Here is a 23,264-nt window from a genome sequence, read left to right as displayed (position 1 = left end):
AGAACAAACAAAGCCCAAAGTCAGCAAAAGGAAGGAAATAATAATAATCAGAGCAGAAATAAATGAAATAGAGACTAAAAACACAATAGAAAGGATCAATGAAACCAAGAGCTGATTCTTTGAGAAGATAAACAAAATTGGCAAACCCTTAGCGAGGCTCACTAAGAAAAAAAGAGAGAAGACTCAAATAAATAAAATCAGAAATGAAAGAGGAGACAACAGATACCACAGAACAACAAAGGATTATAAGAGAACACAATGAAAAGCTATATGCCAACAAACTGGATAACCTAGAAGAAATGATAAATTCTTAGAATCATACAATCCTCTAAAACTGAATCAAGAAGAAATAGAGAATCTGAATAGACCAATCACAAGCAAAGAATTTGAAACAGTAATCAAAAACCTCCCCCAAACCCAAACATCCAGGACCAGACAGCTTCCCCAGTGAATTCTACCAAACATTCAAAGAAGACTTAATACCTATCCTTCTCAAACTTTTCCAAAAAATTGAAGAGGAGGGGAAGCTTCCTAACTCATTCTATGAGGCCAACATTACCCTGATAACAAAACCAGACAAGGATAACACAAAAAAAGAAAATCTCAGGCCAATATCACTGCTGAACATAGATGTAAAAATCCTCAGTAAAATATTATCAAATCAAATACAACAATAAATTAAAATGATCATACACCATGATCAAGTGGGATTTACTCCAGGGACACAGGGATAGTTCAACATCCACAAATCAAGGAATGTGATACACCACATCAACAAAATGAAGAATAAAAATCGCATGATCATCTCAATAAATGCAGAGAAAGCATCACACAAGATCCAACATTCATTTATGATAAAAACTCTCAATAATAGGTATAGAAGTAAATTACCTCACCATAATAAAGGCCCTACATAAAAAAACCCACGGCCAACATCATACTCAACAGAGAAAAACTGAAAGCCATTCCCCTAAGAATAGGAACAAGCCAAGGGTGGCCACTCTTATTCAACATAGTAATGGAAGATTTAGACAGAGTAATTTTTTAGGCAAGGAAAAGACATAAAACGGATCTAAATTGGAAAGGATGGGGGCTGGCCCCATGGCCGAGTGGTTAAGTTTGCACACTCCGCTGCAGGTGGCCCAGTGTTTCATTGGTTCAAATCCTGGGCGCAGACATGGCACTGCTCATCAAACCACGCTGAGGCAGCATCCCACGTGCCACAACTAGAAGGACCCACAATGAAGAATATACAACTATGTACTGGGGGGCTTTGGGGAGAAAAAGGAAAAAAATAAAATCTTAAAAAAAAGAATTGGAAAGGATGAATCAAACTCTCACTATTTGCAACTGACATGATTCTAAATTAGAAAACCCTAAAAAATACACCAGAAATAAAACAACACATTTATGGACAACTAATCTTTGACCAAGGAGCCAAGAACATACAATGGAGAAGGGGAAGTCTCTTCAATAAGTGGTGTTGGGAAAATTGGACAGCTAGATGCAAAAGAATGAAAGTAGACCATTATCTTACACCTACACAAAAATTAACTCACAATGGATTAAAGACTTGAGTGTAAGTCCTGAAACCACAAAATTCTTAGAAGAAAATATAGGCAGTACACTCTTTAACAATGATTTTAGCAGTAGCTTTTCAAATACCATGTCTACTCAGGCAAGGGAAACAAGCAAAAAAAAAATGGGACTACATCAGATTAAAAAGCTTCTGCACAGCAAAGGAAACCATGAACAAAGTGAAAAGACAACCCATCAACTGGGAGAAAAAACTTACAAATTACATATTCATCAAGGGGTTAATCCAAAATACATAAAGAACTTATACAACTCAACAACAAGAAATGAATAACCCAATCAAAAAATGGGCAGAGGAAACGAACAGACATTTTTTCAAAGAAGATATACAGATGGCCAACAGGCACATGAAGAGATGATCAACATCATCAATTATTAGGGAAATGCAAGTCAAAACTACAATGAGATATCACCTCACTCCTGTCAGAATGGCTATAATTAACAAGGCAAGAGTTAACAAGTGTTGCAGAAGATGTGGAAAAAAGGGAACTCTCATACACTGCTGGTGGGAATGCAAATTGGTACACTCACTATGGAAAACAGTATGGAGGAGTGACGTCAGCATCATGGCAGAATGAGGTCTCACAGACATCTCTCCCCTCCAATATACAACAAAAAAACTATCCATAATCCAACAGAGGACATCCAAACACAACACAAAAAGTGTCAGAGAGATCCACGCAGCCACACGACAGAGGATGGAGAGCCTGGAGCCCCCCTGAGAGGAGGTGGAACAGGGTAAGCGAAATCTTCACTTCCTCCCCTTTTTTCTTTTTTTAAAGATTTTATTTATTTTTTATTTTTCCTTCTCTCCAAAGCCCCTCAGTACATAGCTGTATATTTTAGTTGTGGGTCCTTCTAGTTGTGCCATGTGGGATGCCGCCTCAGCATGGCTTGATGAGTGGTGCTAGGTCTGTGCCCAGGATCTGAACTGGCAAAACCTTGGGCCACCATGTGAACTTAACCACTCAGCCGCGGGCAGCCCTGCTCCCTTCCCTTAAAGACTGCAATCCACGGCAGGAGGCCTCTGAGAGGGAAGGAATGGGGGAGGGGATGGTCATTTGTGGGAATATCAAGCACACCCAAGGGCCCTTGCAGCCTAGAGGGAAGCCCTCTATTGCAGCAAAAGCTTTTGCAAGGGGTGACATCATCAAGCCAACACCACAGGAGAGCAGAGGGAGAAAACCCCGAGAGCACCAGGAGAAAGCACTCTTCCCCCCACCCGCTCAGTGCAGCTCCAGCCCCTGGGATTTTGGCTGAAAGCAGAGAGCTCAGAATACGTGGCTCTTGACCCCCACCCAGTGGAGATAGGCAGTAACTGCAACCAAATAATGCCAGAATGCGAAAGAACAGAACTCCCTCTAGCAATATCAAACACTATATTAGATCTCCAGACCAGAGAGAAAATGACAAGTACCCAGAAATCAGTCCTGAGGACGCAGAAATATGTAATCTAAATGACAAAGAATTCAAAATAGCTATCATCAAAAAACTCAACGAGGTAAAAGAGAATGTAGAGAAACAATTCAACAAGTTCAGGAGATACTTCACAAAAGGTATTGAAACTATAAAGAAGAATCAATCAGAAATATTAGAGATAAAAGACACAATGGAAGAAATAAAACAAAATATAGATTCCCTGAATGCTCGAGCTGACACAATAGAAAAGCATATCAGCATAATCGAAGCTAGACATGTTGAAATGGAAAACAGTATGGAGATTTCTCAAAAAATTAAAAATATAAATATGATATGATCCAACTATCCCACTACTGGGTATTTATCCAAAGAAGAAGAAATCAACAATTCAAAGAGATTTATGCATCCCTATGTTCATCACAGTATTACTCACAATAACCGAGATGTGGAAGCAACCTAAGTGCCCATTAACGGATGAATGGATAAAGAAGATGTGGCATACATATACAATGGAATACTATTCAGCCATAAAAAAGACAAAATTGTGCCATTTGTGACAAAATGGATGGGCCTTGATAGTATTATGCTAAGCGAAACAAGTCAGAAAGAGAAAGACAAATACCAAAGGATTGCACTCATATGTGGAAAATAAACACATAGATAAGGAGAACAGATTAGTGGTTACTAGAAGGGAAGCGGGTAGAGGTAGGGTGAAAGGAGTAAAGGCACACATATGTATGGTGCCCAACAAAAACTAGACTATTGGTGGTGAATATGATGTAGTCTATACAGAAACTGAAATATAACAATGTACACCTGAAAATTTTTTTTTTAAAGATTTTATTTTTTTCCTTTTTCTCCCCAAAGCCCCCCAGTACATAGTTGTATATTCTTTGTTGTGGGTCCTTCTAGTTGTGGCATGAGAGACGCTGCCTCAGCGTGGTTTGATGAGCAGTGCCATGTCCACGCCCAGGATTCGAACCAACGAAACACTGGGCTGCCTGCTGCGGAGTGCGTGAACTTAACCACTCGGCCATGGGGCCAGTCCCTGTACACCTGAAATTTACACAAAGTTAGAAGCCAAAATGACCTCAATATAAAAAAAGACATATGATAAATAGCAAAATGGTAGATGTAAATGCAGCCTTAGCAGTAATTACATTAAATGTAAATGGATTACACACTCCAATCAAAAGGTGGAAATTAGCAGAATGGATAAAAAAATATGATTCAACTATACACTGTCTACAAGACACACAATTAAATTAAATTAATTATTTATTTATTCAAGATATAAACTTTAGATTCAAAAACACAAATGAGGTCAAAGTATAAGGATGGAAAAAAAAGATAACCATACAAACAGCAACCAAAAGAGAGCTAGAGTACTTATACTAATATCAGACAAAATAGACTAATACAAAAATTGTCACTAGAGAAAAAGAAGGATATTTTATAATGATAAAAGGGTGTTGTATAATAGAGAAGTTGGCAGGTCTTTGTCCTCAGTTCCTGAGAAGTAAGCCCTAAACCCTTGGAATTTCTGAGTATAGGAGTTTGTTATTCATGGTGGGCTCCTTGGATCACACCTGAGTTTACACTAATGAGATGACTCAGGCTGATCAGGCCAGAAAAACCAACCATGTGATTAGAGGGATGGGGCTTTGAGCCAGGTGATATCAACACAACCTCTAGGGAAGGAAGGGAGCTGGAAATTGAGTTCAACCACAAGGTCAATGATTTAATCAATCATGTTTGTGTAATAAATCTGCTATAAAAATTCTGGACACCAAAGCTCAGTGGAGCTTCCTGGTTGGTGAACACATCAATGTGTTCCACCTAATGTGTTCCCACACAAACCCAATTCCACAGGTAGAGGACACAGAAGCTCCACATTAGGGACCCTCCCAGACCTCTCCCTATGTGTTCTCTTCATTTTTCTGGTCCTGATTTATATTCTTTATAATAAACCTGTAACTGTGAGTCATTCTAACAAATTACCAAGCCCAAAGTGGTTGAGGGAGTCACCAAATTTGTAGCCAGTTGGTCAGAAGTGTGGGTGGCCTATGGACCTCTGAACTTGTGGCTGGCATATGAAGCAAGGGCAGTCTTACTGGGGACCATGTCCTTAAAACTGTGGCATCTGACCTAAAGATTAGGCCTGAAACAATAAGTCTTCTAGAAGAGAATATAGGCAGTACACTCTTTGACATCAGTTTCAAAAGAATCTTTTTGGACACCATAACTCCTCAGACGAGGGAAACAATAGAAAGAATAAACAAATGGGACTTCATCAGACTAAAGAGCTTCTTCAAGGCAAGGGAAAACAGGATTGAAACAAAAAAACAGCCCACTATTTGGGAAAAAAATATTTACAAGTTATTTATCCGACAAAGGGTTAATCTCCATAATATATAAAGAACTCACACAGCTCAACAACAAAAAATCAAACAAGCCAATCAAAAAATGGGCAGGGGACATGAACAGACATTTCTCCAAAGAAAATATAAGGATGGCCAATAGACACATGAAAAGATGCTCATCATCACTAATCATCAGGGAAATGCAAATCAAAACTGCACTAAGATATCACCTTACACCTGTTAGAATGGCAAAAATATCCAAAACCAAGAGTGACAAATGTTGGAGAGGTTGTGGAGAAAAAGGAACCCTCATACACTGTTGGTGGGAATGCAAACTGGTGCAGCCACTATGGAAAATAGTATGGAGATTTCTCAAAAAGTTAAAAATAGAAATACGTTATGACCCAGCCATCCCACTACTGGGTATCTATCCTAAGAACCTGAAATCAGCAATTCCAAAAGTCCCACGCACCCCTATGTTCATCGCAGCATTATTTACAATAGCCAAGATGTGGAACTAACCTAAGTACCCAGCAACTGATGATTGGATAAAGAAGATATGGTATATATATACAATGGAATACTACTCAGCCAAAAGGACAAAATCGTCCCATTCACAACAACATGGATGGACCTTGAGGGTATTATGTTAAGGGAAATAAGCCAGACAAAGAAAGACGAACTCTGTATTACTCCACTCATAGGTGGAAGTTAACATATAGACAAAGAGAACTGATTGGTGGTTATCAGGGGAAAGGGGGGGTGGGGGGAGGGCACAAAGGGTGAAGTGGTGTACCCACAACATGACTAACAATAATGTACAGCTGAAATTTCACAAGGTTGTAAACTATCATAATCTTAAAAACAAACAAACAAAAAACTGTGGCATCTGAGCTACTCCAGGTAGTTAGTGTCAGAATTGCATTGTGGTATTGCAAAAGGTCAATCTATCAAAAAGATATAACAATTATAAAGCACCTAACAACAGAGCTCCAAATTACATGAAGCAAAACTGATAGAACTGAAGGGAGAAATAGACAATTCAACAATAATAGCTGGAGACTTCAATACCCCACTTTATATAATGGATAGAATGACTAGAGAGAAGATTAACAAGGAAAAAGAAGACTTGGATTACCATAAACCAACTAGATCAAACAGACATCTACAAAACACCTCCTGCAAAAACAGCAGAATATATTCTTCTCAAGTGCACACAGAACATTTTCCAAGATAGAACATGTGTTCAAGCACAAAGCAAGTCTAAACAAATTTTATAAATAAAATATATTTATTAAAAAAATCTACACAAAATACACATATAAATTCAAAAGAGTTTAAATCATAAAGTATATTCTCCAACCACAATGGAATTAGAAATCACTAACAGAAAGAAATTTGGAATATTCACAAATGTGTGGAAATTAAACAACACACTGTTTAATAAGCAATGGGTCAAAGAAGAAATCACAAAATAAATTAGATAATATTGAGACAAATAAAAACAAAATGCAACATACCAAAACTTACGGGATTTAGCGAAAGTTGTGCATAGAGGGAAATTTATAACTGTAAACATCTATACTAAAAAAGAAGAAAGATGTCAAATCAAAAACCTAAACTTCTATCTGAAGAAACTAGAAAAGATGAGGAAACTAAACTTCAAGCAGAAGGAAGGAAATAATACAGATTAGAGCAAAAACAAATCAAATAGAAAAACAATAGAGAAAATCAACCAAACCAAAGATGATTCTTTTCAAAGATCAACAACATTGACAAAGTTTTAGGAATAACTTAGAAAAAAAGAGAGAAGAGTTGGTTTACTAAAATCGGGAATGAAAGGGAGGACGTTAGTACTATCTTTACAGAAATACAAAGGATTATAAGAGATTACTATGTACAACTGTGTGCATACAAATTAGATAACCTAGATGAAATGGAAAGATTCCTTGAAATATACAAAACCCAAAACTGACTCAGGAAGAAATAAAAAATCTAACTAGACCTACAACAAGTAAAGAGATTAAATCAGGGCCAGCCCCATGGCCAAGTGGTTAAGTTCACGCTCCGCTTCAGTGGCCCAGGGTTTCACTGGTTCAAATCCTGGGCACAGACATGGCACCACTCATCAAGCCATGCTGAGGCAGCATCCCACATGCCACAACTAGAAGGACCCACATGTAAAAACACACAACTATGTACTGGGGGGCTTTGGGGAGAAAAAGGAAAAAAAATAAAAATCTTTAAACAAACAAACAAACAAAAAAAACCAAATGGTTCTGGATCAACTGGATATCAACATGCAAAGGAATCAAGTTGGACTCTAACCTCACACCATAAACAAAAATGATGTCAAAATGGATTAGAGGCCTAAATGTAGGGGCTAAAACTATAAAACTCTTAGAGGAAGTCAAAGACATAAATATTTGTGCCCTTGGATTAGGCAATGGTTTCTTAGATATGACATCAAAAGTACAATCAACCACACACAAAAAAATGATAAATTGGACACCACTAAATAAAAACTTTAGTGCCTCAAAAAATGCCATCAAGAAAGTGAAGGACAGGGGCTGGCCCCATGGCTGAGTGGTTAAATTTGTGCTCTCCGCTTCGGTGGCCCAGGGTTCACCAGTTTGGATCCTGGGTGTGGACCTACATTCGTCAATCTATGCTGTGACAGCATCCCACATAGAAGAACTAGAATAACTTATAATTAGAATATATAACTATATATGGGGGCTTTGGGGAGAAGAAAAAAGAAAAAAAATAGGAAGATTGGCAACAAATGTTAGCTCAGGGCCAATCTTCCTTAACAAAAAGCATTAAAAAAAAAGAAAGTGAAGGACAACCCACAAGATGGGAGAAAAGTTTTGTAAATCATATATCTGAAAAGAGACTTGTATTTAGGATTTCTAAACTTGTATTTATTTAGGATATATGGAGAACTCATACACCTCTATGACAAAAAGATGAATACCCAATTAAAAAATTGACAAAAGATCTGAATAGACATTTCTCCAAAGAAGATATACATGGCAAATAAGCACACGAAAAAGTGCACAATGTCATTAGTCACTGGGAAAGATAAATCAAAACCACCATGAGATACCACTTCTCACCCACTAGGAAGCCTATAACCAAAATGACAAACAATAACAAGTGTTGGCAAGGATGTGGAGACATTGTAATTGTCCTACATCGCTAATGGAAATGTGAAATGGTGTAGCCACTTTGGAAAACAGCTCCTCAAAAGGCTAAACATAGATTTATCATATGATCAAGTAATTCCACTCCTAGACATAAACTCAAGAGAATTGAAAATATATGTTCACCCCAAAATTTGTATATGAATGTTCATGGCAGCATTATTCACAATAGCCAAAAAGTGGGAACCACCCATATATCCATCAACTGATAAATGGATAAATAAAATGTAGTATTCTATACAACAGAATATTATTTAGCCATAAAAAGAATGCAGCACTGATTCATGCTACAACATGGGTGAATCTTGAAAACACGCTAAATGAAAGAAGTTAGGTGCAAAGGTGAAGGCATCCTATTTATATGTGAATAGTGAATGATTCTATTTATATGAAATGTCCAGAACAGACAAATCTATAGAGACAGAAAGTGTATTAGTGGTCTTCAGGGGTTGGGGAGAGGGGGAAATGGGGAGTGACTGCTAATGGGTGTGGCATTTATTTCTGGGGAAATGAAAATGTTCTGGAGTTAGTGGTGATGGTTACACAACTGTGATTTGTATGCTTTTAAAAAGGTGAATTTATGGTATGAAAATAATACTCAATTTAAAAAAAAGAAAAAAATGCTAAAGTATGGAGAATCATGTCTGTAACTTAAATGGTTCCAGGAAAAAAACTTGCACTTTTCTTGCAAATCTTTTATAAATTTAAATTATTTCAAATGAAAAAGAAATGACAATGCCATTATAGGGATAACTTTTATTCTGCTCCATCTAAGTGCTTTTTTTAAAAAGTGAATCATTTATAAACTTCGAATAATAATATTAAATGTGGAATTTGGTTCTGAAAAAAAATGGTTCCTAACCTGTAACATCTCATACTCTTGTTCTTTTATAATAAAAAGGCAGCATAGCATAAAATTTAATAATACATGCTTTGAAGTCAGACAGAATGTGCTTTCTAGTTTTATGACTTTGGGAAAATTATTCAACTTCTAGGAGCCTCAGTTTCTTCATTTGTAAAATGGAAATAACTAATTGATTGTTCTGTTCTGTATAGGCTAAGAAATAACTTCTATTCTCCCATGCTTGGAATTATAGCCAACCTCATTTAGTATACAGTCTGATGTTCTAGTTTCTAGGTTATATAACTCAACTATTCCTCATTCCCTGTTGCCCATCTACTAGCTATCTTATTGCTTATCATTATTCTTCACGGTGGGCTTGGAGTAGAGGTACATTCTATTACTTACTGATAACACTAATAAAAGATTTGGTAGAGAAGGATATTCAGCAAAACTGTTTGGAACTTATGTAGAGTGATCTCAACTGGCTATTGCCATAATTACAAGCTGACTATGTATATATCTAAGTACAGTAAGCAAAGTCAGTGAGTGTAGCCAATTCTAACCTAGTTTAATCACCTCTTCTCAGACACTGTCAAAGAATGAATAACAAGTAAAAGAGTTTCTTTAACTTTAATAAGACAAAAGCTATATTTCAGACCATGTATCTCTAAAGCAAGGAAGACAAAAGTGCCAATTGGTTGGAAACACTATACTTACCAGTTGTTTGTTGTGCTGTGGCAGAGGACATGGCTGGGCACCAGCTGGCACTTTGTATACTGGGGTTACTGACATGCTGGCAGGGTGGGCACATATGAAGCGTACCTGCACAACTTCTACAGCTGGACTAGGGTTCAGGACACCTGGGTGATTTCCAATTCGGAATGTCAGAACCTTTAAGGAAACATCAGAGCAAGAGATAATTTGGGTAGACACCTGACGTCAGTTGCGCCAATCTAAATGCGTTAGAATTCTTCAAATTCCAGTATAGAGTCCCTTTGGACATTATAGTTCTTAATTATCTGTGCCAAGAGAAACAAGGGTATCATAGAAATTTGAAAACAAAGGGAATATTTAAAAATTCGAACTCTGATCAGTTACTTCAGTCTTTTCCTCCACCAAATCTTTTGTTACCAGTTGGTAAAAAGTGGGAAAACTAATTTGTGTTTCAACTCATCTCTGGTGGAAGTACTAATGAATAAAAGAAGATGAAAACAAAAAGAAGTTAGAGCTTCAAAAGGAGATACTTAGGCCTGAAATTACTAATAGCTCCTCATATATACAATAAAGTTCACTAGAGGTATTAAAAAGAAACTCAATTGATCATAGCATAGGTGTTAAGTTAAAATCATCCATCGACTCCCTATGGGCTGGTTAGCCAGGCTGTTTCATAGTCACACACTGAATTCTCAACCCTAGTCAAACTACAAAACTTTTTTACTGGTTTTGATAAAAGCAGGGCACAGCTGTGGATAGATCCATCACTACCTCTAAAAATAAGCAAAACTAATTCAACTGATAAGGGGCAACATACTTATTTTCTTATCGGCACAGCTCTAACTGGTTCTTCAAAATTGCTAACCATAGACGACACTTTAAATTCCCCTTCCTCACATTCTTTGGAGGTGGGAAATCATACATTCTCTATTGTAGACAACAAGGAAACAAATGATAGTGATAAAGTAATTGAAATAAACTCATCACACAAAAATATCTTGAACCATTTAGTTAGAGAACTGTTATAATTCTTAGATGAGCAAACCAAAACCTTTGGGTACATTTAAAGGATGCTAAGGTTGAAAAAAAAAAAAGATCCTTTAACCAATAATCAGAATTTTCTTATCTAGTTCATAAACTAAATCCACTAGAATCTGAAAAGGAATGGATAGAAGTACAAAAGATTTGGAGTATTATTGCTAAAGAAATGTTAGAAAAAGATCATTTTCCTACTTGTTCTCCTAAATCCAGGCACAGGACCCGGTAGATATACTGGTTCTGTTTTCTCTTAGCTGGCAGCCAGACTTGTGTTATTTCAATTTTCTCTGTCTTCTCCACACTCAAGTCCAAAAAGAATCGGGAGGGCTCCAAGATCCAAGGACGAGGGCCCCCTTCAAATACCATTTCCTTCACAGACTGCCACGTTACCAATGCCACTTCCACGGGGTTTAGAGCCTGATGACATTTAAAGAAATTAATCTCTGATTGGTTAGGGAATTCAACAGTTTTCTAAAGTGAAAAACTGGTTATATGACTGCTGAAAATGACATTAGACTTAATTCCAAAATTAAGAGACATGTACGGCATACCTCTCACTTGGAATGCTTCTCAACCTCTGTACTAATTTAGATCCTACCTAGCATTCAAGCCTAGCTCATGTGTCACATTACCCATTAATCATTCCAGAGCACAACCACTTGTGCATCCTCTAAGCTCTTAGAGTATTTATCTTTACCATTCACTTGTACACTTGTTCATCTCCTAGTGCTATTTAAGTGTGTCAAATGCTTCATATGTATGTCTAATAATTCTTATACTCTGCAGTTATGTAAACTTCTTAAGAGAAGAGAATATCTTACACCCACATTTTACAAAAGAATTTCTCTTCCTCAGTGGTATTTAGTACAATGTTGTGCACGTAAAAGGTATAAATAACTGCATAAGCATTTTAAATGGATATTTTACTAAAGTATCAAAGAACTTCTGCCCAAGAGATATAAAAAGAACACATTTATATACCTCATCCTATTTCTGAAAGAAATCTCACCTAAGAGGTAGTCAAGACAGGTATTACTCACTCCAGTATACAGAGGAGTTGTATCCCATTATTGATGAGGACACTGGTGTTAGGGGGATGAAGTATTCTCAAAGTGTAGGTTTATTTTGGTATGGCACACACTGTCTATGTCACAAAATAAAGTACAGAGTTGAAGCAATCATTCTAAAAATGTAAGCAAACCATGCTTTAGTATTTCTTTCTTGAACTAGTCAATCATATTTATTACTGAAGACTATTAAAATTAAACATTCCTATGTCTAATGGCAGTATTCTCTTAAACTATATATATATATATATTTCAATTCAACAAGTATTCATTGATGGCCCACTGGAGATATAGTAATAGAAAGCCAAATAAGGTCCTGCCTCACAGTGGAGCTCACAGTCTGGGAAAGACAGATTTGAAGTAGGCAAAGAGTATAATGATTGTGACAAAGAGGCATAGTACGGAATGTCATATAAGCCCAGAAATGAAACTAGCCAGAGGCTTCACGGAAGGCCTACCTGAGAAAGTAAAACAGAAATTATTCCTTTTTCCTAGATGTATAGTTGAAAACTAATCAGATCAGCTGAGTTGGACTGATATGTAAAAGGAAAAATTGAGAACTATACCATGTACTGAAACACAATATTTATAACACAGGTAGAACATATGTATTTTTTTCAGCAGGTAAAGGGAAAGATGTATGACCAAAGCACTAGGTAGAATAAAAAAATGATCATCTTACTTTCTTTCCTTTAAGGATAGTTTTCCATTCAGGGGAGATCTGATTTGTGGACATTCAAAAAATATGAAATAAGGCTAAGGATAATGACAAAAGTAAGAAAAAAACAAATGAAATGACAATGAGGCATAGCCAAGCACTTTCACTTAATTAGGCAAGTAGGATGATTCATCCACTAAGAAAACAAATGAAATATGCTGGAAACATATGTTTAACACTTAATGCTGCACAATGTGCAATGAAGCCAACTTAAAATTCAAATTTTAATGAGCAAGTTATCTTTTTAAAATTACTAACTTACCTTGCTTCTTTCATTCATGCTAACTTTTCCCCTAGGGGTGCCTCCTTATTCCAAGAGGCATTGAGTCAGGACTTATTAGTATCTATCAGCAAGAACTTATAGACATCAATTTTAGCTTCTGAAGGAATCAAATATGTAGAAAGCATACCAGGCTCTATCTACTTTTACTTTGAACCACCACCTGTCATAATGTCCCAATTATAATGGACCAATCCTTGGGGCCCAAAATAATGACTGTTGTGCTGAAAATCTATAAGTATAAAGAGTAAAAGATGATTGACTTCCCTCCCTAGGATATAGTTTCCTTTCAGAGTTCTCCAAAAGAGCGTATACTAATATTCTATATTTTATTCAGGGTAGTGTTTACAGAGATATGTACATTTGTAAAAATTCAAATAGTACCTTAAGATTAGTGTACTTTAGGTACTTTACATATTTTATCGCTCAGTAAAAAGAAGAAAGAAAGAGGAACATCTCAAACTTGCCAATAAAACTTAAAGATATTCCTGTGGCAGAGGGACTAACCTCCCTAATACTCAGGTTTGATGAGAGAGCTGTAGATCTAACAGTGAGAGCGGCAAGTGAAGAGAACACACATATCACTGATCTTTAATAGAGATCACAGACAGCTAGGAAGCCCCTAAGTAGACATAGTGGGGTCCATGAAAAGACATGCCAGTTCCTTACTATGACATATCTCACCTTTAGGGGTTCATAAGCAGCAAATGTGGCACTGCTCTCCAAGTACTCTTCATATTCAGTCACACTCACTGTTACCAGAGTATGGCCCAGGGATTTGGCTGCGATATGTGTACTAGAACAGTGAGTCGGTCCAGGTCTTTGAATACCTGCAAATCAAAAAACATGGCTTCAGTAGGGTAATAAACAGTCAATTCTCAAGGAAATAAGTCTAAAGAAATATAATAATTTTAATACATTAAAAAAAATCTTGATCTCACATACTAACTACTAGGCCCTAATTGTTTATATCCATTGATATAAAAATCTGTTCCTTCTATTAACAGATATTTATCATGTAAGACACAATTCTATGTACAGTGAGGATACAAATATGAGCAAAGGTTCTGACCTCAAGGCATATATAGTTTAGAAGGGGAAAGTGAATATTTACATAAATTAAAATATTAGTAGAAAATGATAAGCATTATAGAAATCTAGAAAACAGGAAGATTACTTCTAGCTGGAGAGATCAAGGAAGGTTTATACATGTAGAAGGGAGTACCTCAAGCTGACAAATGAATGAACAAAGATAGAAATATAAATGAGATACAAATGAGTGTATGAAGGAGATAATACGGGAAATTTCAACTACAGTAGTTTGTCTAGCTAGAGCTGTGTATGAAGCCAAAGTATGAACTTATGAAAAGCAGGTTGGGTTATATTGTAGAGGGCCTTGAATACTAAATTAAAAGGATTTTGGCTGTAGTCCACTGGCAATGAGAAGCCTCTCAAAATTTTTGAGCAGGAAAAGTAATATCGAAGTTGAGCTTCATAAAGATCCATCTAGAAGCCATGATTATCAAGGGCAAGAACAGTTAGGAGGATATTGCTATATTCTAGGTGAGAGATAATGAGGGTCTAAAAATCAGGAGAGACACCCTGAGGACAGAGGAGAGGAGAGAGATGCAAGAGATGTTATATAGTATAACTAGCAAGGGCAAAGAAGAATTCCAAGTTGATGGCAACCTTAGAGATGTATTGTGAGAATTAAATGAGTTAATATATGAAAAGTATTCAGAACAGAGCCTAGCAAATAGTAAATGCTAAGTAAATGTTAGATGCTTCTACTGTCATTATTATTGATGAAAAAACATTGGCTATCAGGATCAAATTTGAAGTTCAATAACAGAACACAATGTTGATCTTTAAGGATAGCTAGCTTATTTATATCTTTTTTTTCTGGTGAGGAAGATTGGCCCTGAGCTAACATCTGTTGCCAACCTTCCTCTTTTTGCTTGAGGAAGATTGTTGCTGAGCTAACATCTGTTCCAATCTTCCTCTATTTTATATGGGATGCCACCACAGCGTGGCTTGATGAGCAGTATGTATGTCTGCGCCTGGGATCTGAACTGGCAAACGCCAGGCCACTGAAGTAGAGTGCGTGAACTTAACCATTACACCACCGGCACAGCGCTTCATATTCTTTTTTTATTTGAAAAATATACTTCCTTTTCTTGAATAAATTTAATGTATACATACATTAAATGGCACTAAATTCCTCTTAGAAAGAGGTATGATATATATTAAAGAAAGAAAGAAGAAAAGAGTTTGAGGCTAGAAACAGAAGACTTTAACATAAATTGAAAACTGATATTCTCTGGCCACAATGAACCCTGGATATGTTATTCAATTTCTATGCCTTTGTTTCTATATTACATTATAATATCTACTACAAGGCAGTTGAGAGAATAAATAAAAATATGGTCAAGAAAGCTAATATGTGAATTTAGACTATAATTTATAATTTCTGAATTGATGACTGGTCCTTTAGTTCAAAGACAAAGAATGGAGAAATAAAAAGCCTACTCTTACCTTCTTTTAGAAGAGTAAAAACACCTTGCTTATCCATGTTCAGATCCAATGATAAATGAGAGCAGTCTGTGAATGCGATGGCTTCTTTGGTCTCCTTATTTATGTGATACATTGCAATGGGGATTTCTATAATCTGGCCAATCTCCACATCAGCATGAAATGGTAACAGTTCCATTTTGTTCAGTTTTAGGACATATATCTGGAGGGAAAAAAGTTCATCTTTCAAGAAAGTTATGTTAGGAAAGTCTTGGGAGAAAAGAAAGCTTTCCTTAAATACTTAAATTTACACATACATGAATATATATGTATGTTTTGTATACAAAAACATATATTAAATACCATATGTGTGTGTGTGTAAGGTGCTGAACATGCCACTCATTTTATTCCTTAATCAATTGATCTCTCTAAAGCATCTAAAACCATACATTAGGAATCTGGCAAATTACGGCAGTGCACAATTTTCTTAGCTTTTGTAAGCTAAGAATGGGTTTTACCTTTCTTTTTTTTCTTTTTTGAGGAAGATTAGCCCTGAGCTAACATCCACCGCCAATCCTCCTCTTTTTCTGAGGAAGACTGGCCCTGAGCTAACATCCGTACCCATCTTCCTCTACTTTATATGTGGGACACCTGCCACAGCACGGCTGGACAAGCAGTGTGTAGATCCACACCCGGGATCTGAACCAGCGAACCCTGGGTCACCGAATCAGAACGTGCAAACTTAACCTCTGCGCCACCAGGCTGGCCCTGGGATTTACCTTTCTAAAGGGTTGTAAAATGAAAAACAACAAGAACAAAGAAGAATATGAGATAGAGACTGTATGTAGCCTACAAACACTAACATATTTACTATTTGGCCCTTTGCTGTTCTCTGCTATAGAGCACTTCCTCTTTCTCGATATCCTTTTTTTTTTTGGAGGAAGATTAGCCCTGAACTAACATCTGCCAGTCCTCCTCTTTTTGCTGAGGAAGCCTGGCCCTGAGCTAACATCCATGCCCATCTTCCTCCACTTTATATGTGGGACGCCTACCACAGCATGGCTTGCCAAGCGGTGCCATGTCCACACCTGGGATCCGAACCGGTGAACCCCAGGCTGCCAAGAAGCGGAACCTGAGAACTTAACCACTGCGCCACCAGGCCGGCCCCATCCATATCTTTTAAAAAATATCTTTTACTTTATAAAATAAAAATTTTTGATATAGATTTAATATTTGTGTCCTCCCCTAAATTCATATGTTGAAATTCTAACCCCAAGGTGATGGTATTAGGAGGTGAGGCCTTCGGGAGGTGATTAGGCCATGAGGGTAAAGCTCTCATGAATGGGATTTAGTGCTCTTATAAAAGAGACCCCACAGAGCTCCCTAGTCCTTTCCTCCATGTGAGGTTACAACAAAAAGACAGCCTTCTATAAGCAGGAAGCTTTCTCTCACCAGACACTGAAGCTGCCAGTGCCTTGATTTTGGACTTCCCAGCCTCCAAAACTGTGAGAAATAAATTTCTGTTGTTCATGAGCCACCTAGTCTATGGTATTTTGTTGTAGCAGCCGGAATGAACTAAGACAGTCTTTTTTGTCACTTTCTATTGTTTCTTTTGCTAGTTCCTCTTATTCTCCCCATGTCCCTTAAAGAGATCCATATTACACAGCGTCCATCTTCTCTTCTTACTCTGTATGCTTTTCCTGGGAAATTTTATCCAATTCCAAAGCTTCAATGACTAACCATATGCATATAACTCCAAATTTTTATCTGTAGCCCTAACCTTTCAACATACTTCAGACTCCTATTTCCTATTCCAGTTACAAACATTCACCTGGATGCTCCCTAATTGAATCAAAATAAATGTATCCAAAACTGAATTCATCTTCCTCTTTTTCTTTTTCTTGTGTTTTCTATCCACCCAGCTGCCAAAGTTAGAAACCACTGTGTTTTTAAATCTTTCACTTTTCCGCACCCCACTTAGTCAAATCTGACTAAGTCTACCTCTAAAATAATCCTCAATTTGTCCCCTTCTCTCTATTCTCAATAGCATTTCACTAGTTGGCTTAACTGGACACTTTGCCTTCACTTTTTCCCTTCAATCCATTTTAGCTGACTAGTATATAGCACCAGCAACTATCTTTCATTTCTTTTGTTTTTTTGTAAGGAAGACTGTTGCTAAGCTAACAACTATGCCAATCTTCCTCCATTTTATGTAGGATGCTGCCACAGAGTGGCCTGATGAGCAAGACTAGATCCGAGCCCAGGATCCCAACCCGTGAACCAGGCCACTGAAGCGGAGTGCATGAACTTAACCACTATGCCACCAGGCTGGCCCCTCTTTTTTCCTTTTTATAAGATTTTATTTTTTCCTTTTTCTCCCCAAAGCCCCCCAGTACATAGTTGTATATTCTTCGTTGTGGGTCCTTCTAGTTGTGGCATCTGGGATGCTGCCTCAGCGTGGCTTGATGAGCAGTGCCATGTCCGCGCCCAGGATTCGAACCGACGAAACACCGGGCCGCCTGCAGCGGAGCGCACGAACCCAACCACTTGGCCACGGGGCCAGCCCCTCCTTTTTTTAAAAAATATTATAGTTATTGTCTGACTATAAAAACAATTAGATATCTTTCTAAACACAGGTTTTACCATATTATTGACCTTACTAAAAACTTGTGTTGGCGCCTCATTACCTAAAGCAGGGGTCAGCAAATGTTTTCTATAAAGGGTCAGATAGCAAATATATGTTTTTTTTTAAAGATTGACACTGGCGTCAGCCTAGTGGCGCAGCAGTTAAGTTTGCACATTCCACTTCAGTGGCCTGGGGTTAGCAGGTTCAGATCCCGGGCATGGACATGGCACTGCTTGGTAAGCCATGCTGTGGGAGGCGTCCCACATATAAAGTAGAGGAAGATGGGCATGGATGTTAGTTCAGGGCCAGTCTTCCTCAGCAAAAAGAGGATGATTGGGAGCAGATGTTAGCTCAGGGCTAATGTTTCTCAAAAACAAAAAAGATTGGCACCTGAGGTAACATCTGTTGCCAAGCTTCTTTTTATTTTTCTTCTTCTCCTCAAAGCCCCCCAGTACATAGTTGTGTATTCTAGTTGCAGGTCCTTCTGGTTGTTCTATGTGGGATGCCGCCTCACCATGGCTTGATGAGCAGTGCCATGTCTGTGCCCAGGATCTGAACCAGCAAAACCCTGGGCCACTGAAGCGGAACGCGCAAACTTAACCACTTGGCCACAGGGCTGGCCCCCTAGATAGCAAATATTTTAGGCTTTGGGGGCCACACAGTCTCTGTGGCAACTACAAACTCGGTAGTTGTGGCTCAAAAGCAACTACAGACAACACATAAATGAATGAAACTGGCTGTGTTCTGATAAAACTTTCTTTACCAAAAAGACAGTGGGTTAAGTTTGACCCTTAGACCTTAGCTCGGTTCCATCCTTCAAAGTCTTGTTCAAGTTCCCACCTCTTCCTGGTAGTCTTGACTAGTCATATTTACAAGAATTTTTCTTTTATAAACTAATAGTACTTTTACTATACAATTCAAATAGCTCTCAATCATATACTGCTTTAAAATATCTCACATATAATTTACTTAAAATGTTATGTATTAAACTTTTCATGTGATTATATCTACCTAGTTAGACTTTAGATTCTTTAAAGTAGGAATGATATGTTATGCTTCTTTGAATGTCCTATTATACTTAGTATCATGTTAAGTACCTACAGGTACTCCATAAATGTTCACTGACTGGTAACAAAATGCTAAATTCTGCAGAGAATAACAACATACATTAACAAATATTAAAAGTGGGAGAAAAGTAGGAAATGGTTATATAACACATTAAAAAAGAGTTTTCAATATTTTAGAAACAAGATTGACAAACAAAAATATGAGACTAGAAATAAAGTTACTATAAAGGTCATATGATAATAACAATAAAATACAATAACAAAAATAGATAAACATTAATGAAGTAGTGAATATATTTCAAGCATTGGGTAAACACTATCTCATTTCATTCTGACAATAACCCTTTGAGGTAGATACTATCATTATCCCAATTTTAAATATTAGGAAACAAATGTAGGCATTAAATAACTGGCTGTTAAGTGAAGCAGGATTCAACCCAGGTCCAGAAATATTTAAGGAACGTGTACTTCCAGATTGAATTTGAGTATCATTTTTAAATAGCCAACTTGGGGGCTGGCCCAGTGGCATAGTGGTTAAGTTCACATGCTGTTCTTTGGCAGCTTGGGGTTTTCGGGTTAGGATCCTAGGTATGGACCTACACACTGCTCATCAAACCATGCTGTGGTGGCACCCCATGTACAAAGTAGAGGAAAACTGGCACAGATGTTAGCTCAAGGCCAATCTTGCTTAAAAATAAACAAATAAATAAGTGAATATAGCCAATTTGGAATAGGAAAATTTTTTAAATGTGTCACTGTACTTAAATTTAGACAGTAATGTCTCAAGGGTGATACAAAGATTCTTTAGAGAGTTGTGTACCTTAATTTCTCCATATCGAAAGGGGTTTTGAACATCTCGGGCCAAAACAGTACTGTTCCCCCTGACCTGACCTGCAGTCACCACTCCTTTAGTGGTTACCATGGCCACTGTTTCATTAAAAGAAGTCCACGTGAAGTTGCCACTGCCACCTTCTACCTGTGAAAAAATACAACCTTATATTTAATTACTATAGGAGGAAAAATGGAATTTAAGTGAAGAGGTAAAATCTGGTGAAATAAAGTTTAGGAAATAATAAAACTATATAATAAATTATTTCTGGGCACATTAAGAAACCATGATATGATAGTAAAGTAGCTAGGGCAAGGAAATGGGCAAAGAAAATAATAAAGGAAGGCTATGTAATGGCACCATCATAAAATGTCAAAAAGCGTACAAGGGAGATTGACAAAACTTTTTAAAACTCACAAGGAAAGGATATAATATGGAAGAGAGACAGAAAGTACACCAAGTCTTGTTAGGATGACAGTTTTCAAGAGTATGATTTGGTTGTCACCAAAAACCAAGTAATATTATTAGGATTAGGGGGAAATAAAATTTAATATTAACCAAATTTCAATAAATTAAGCTATCAGAGAATCAGACTTATCTCATTGTGAATTCTCATATAATGACACCATACCTGTACTTTATAACGATATAACATTTCCATAGGATGATGAGGAAATGCCAGAAAGTTGGGTGTAAGCTTGATGGGAAAATAAATCTTCACTTCTTGCTGATGTACGATTGGAAATTTTATAGGCTGAGTATTTTTATTCTATAAGAGCAGAAAAAATGAGCCAAAGAGATTTTATAACAACTGTTTTTATGATCCACATTCATATTCAAAGCATCAACAAAATGGTATGCTAATAAATTACTCAACCAGTTTCTATCTATAAAATAAATAAATAAATGTTCCTATTCATTAAAGAAGCACAACTATTGTGATTCAATAATAATAAAAGGATTTTGCTAGACCTAAAATATGTATAATAATCAGAGAAAGTAGTTAAAATTTCCTGAAATAAAAGTTTTAAAGATTTTATTTTATTTTTTATTTTTCCTTTTTCTCCCCAAAGCCCCCCAGTACATAGTTGTATACTTTTAGCTGTGGGTCCTTCTAGTTGTGGCATGTGGGATGCCACCTCAGCATGGCTTGATGAGTGGTGCCATGTCTGCGTATAGGACCCGAACTGGTGAAACCCTGGGCTGCCCAAGCAGAGCACCTGAACTTAACCACTCAGTCATGGGGCTGGCCCCAAAAGAGTCTTATCAAGGTGACGTCAGCATCATGGTGGAGTAAGTTGTTCCCTTTGTGTCTCCCTTCTAAGTTAAAACTAAATGGATGTTCATTAACCAACAGAGAATTCCCTACATAGTACAATAGGACATCTGAGAGATCCACACAGCCATATACATGAAGGTGAGGGAACTGGATCCCTGGAAAGCAGTGGAACTAGGTGAATGGACCCCTCCTCTTCCCCAGAAGCAGCAATCTAGGTTGCAGGTTCTCACATAGTAGACAGTGCAACTATAAGAGGAGGAGAGGGCAGCCCAGCCTGCGCCAAAGGCTTTTGGAGTGGTAGCACAGCCTGTAGGAGTGCCCACTGTGCTGCAGCAGCACCACTCATGAGGAACTCTCCCCACCAAGTGGTGCAGCTCAGCCCCCATGAAGGAGCCCCCACCAAGTGCAGCAGCTCAGCTGAACCGCCCATGAGTGCAGAACCTTCCCACACACACACATGAAAGAAAACACCCCTCCTCTCCCTAGCATACCAGCTCAGCTGGTCCCCTGCTGAGCACAGCAGTCCTGCACCACAGTGACCTTCTGATGGAGCACAGAGGCCCTGCCTTTGTGTGTGTGTGTGTGTGTGTGTTTGTGACTTGCCCCTAAGCTGAGGCAAGCATACTAACACAGAGAAGCTCCACTGGCACAACTTCCAGCAGACAGGGCAGGATCAGAAACACAGCTCCAGGGGCTGGCCCAGTGGCACAGCAGTTAAGTTCATGTGTTCTGCTTAGGCATCCCAGGGTTTGCTGGTGCAGATCCTGGGTGCAGAGCTATGCACTGCTTGTCAAGCCATGCTGTGGCAGGTGTCCCACACATAAAGTGGAGGAAGATGGGCACAGATGTTAGTTCAGGGCCAATCTTCCTCAGGAAAAAAGAGAAGGATTGGCAGCAAATGTTAGCTGAGGGCTAATCTTCCTCAAAAAAAAAAAAAAAGAAAAAAAGAAACACAGCTCCTGCCCACTCCCCACCCCCAGCAGTGGCAGGTGGAATCTGCAACCTGATACTATCATAAATGCGCCAGCAAAGGATCAATTGATCAAACGCCATGAAGAACTACATTAAGACTTCAGAGCAGAAGGAAAATGACAAGTCCCCAGAAAGCAATCCTGAATTCACAGAAATTTACAATCTAAATGATAGAGAATTCAAAAGAGCTGTAATGAAGAAATCAATGAGTTACAAAAAATCTGAGAAAGACAGTTCAATGAGCTCAGGAATAAAATTAATGAGCAGAAGAAATACTTCACCAAAGAGATTGAAACTCTAAAAAAAAAAAGAAAACCAAAAAAATTCTGGATATGAAGAACACAATTAATGAGACAAAAAAATAATCTAGAATCCATAAAAAATAGAGCTGACACTATGGAGGACAGAATTAATGATTTAGAGGATAGAAATATAGAAATGCTTCAGGTGGAGGAGGAGATAAAACTAAGATTTTTCAAAAGATGAAGAAATTCTCTGAGAAATATCTGACTCAATTAGGAAAAGCAACATAAAGATTATAGATATCCCAGATGGAGATGAGAGGGACAGATGAGCAGAGAGCTTGTTCAAAGACATAATAGCTGAAAACTTCCCAAACCTGGGGAAAGAACTGGACTTACAAGTACATGAAGTCAATAGAACTCCTAATTACATCAATGCAAAAAGACCTTCTCTAAGGCACATAATATTAAAACTGGCAAAAGTCAATGACAG

At 37.6% G+C, this 23,264-nt stretch overlaps 1 protein-coding gene and 1 long non-coding RNA gene across 4 annotated transcripts in view; one reads left to right on the top strand and one right to left on the bottom strand.

Annotated features, from left to right (window-relative positions):
- LOC139081486 (uncharacterized) overlaps window positions 1-23,264 on the top strand; it is a 79,928-nt gene that overhangs the window by 18,886 nt on the left and 37,778 nt on the right. The window lies entirely within an intron of this gene.
- Window positions 1-23,264, bottom strand: part of NUP210L (nucleoporin 210 like) — a 90,791-nt gene that overhangs the window by 36,952 nt on the left and 30,575 nt on the right. For all 3 annotated transcript variants that reach the window (XM_070607399.1, XM_008526903.2, XM_070607400.1), the window contains 6 exons: window positions 20,910-21,047; window positions 20,270-20,425; window positions 15,781-15,979; window positions 13,930-14,075; window positions 11,376-11,597; window positions 10,146-10,319 (listed from right to left, as the gene is read on the bottom strand). In XM_070607399.1, the coding sequence (XP_070463500.1) occupies window positions 10,146-10,319; window positions 11,376-11,597; window positions 13,930-14,075; window positions 15,781-15,979; window positions 20,270-20,425; window positions 20,910-21,047 (1,035 nt within the window). The remainder of the gene's footprint in view (window positions 1-10,145; window positions 10,320-11,375; window positions 11,598-13,929; window positions 14,076-15,780; window positions 15,980-20,269; window positions 20,426-20,909; window positions 21,048-23,264) is intronic.

The sequence above is a fragment of the Equus przewalskii genome, unplaced genomic scaffold (genome assembly GCF_037783145.1).
Source record: "Equus przewalskii isolate Varuska unplaced genomic scaffold, EquPr2 ChrUn-10, whole genome shotgun sequence".
NCBI lineage: Eukaryota > Metazoa > Chordata > Mammalia > Perissodactyla > Equidae > Equus > Equus przewalskii.
The sequence above is the reverse complement of the archived record's forward strand: the minus strand, read 5'-3'. Positions and strand labels throughout refer to the sequence as shown.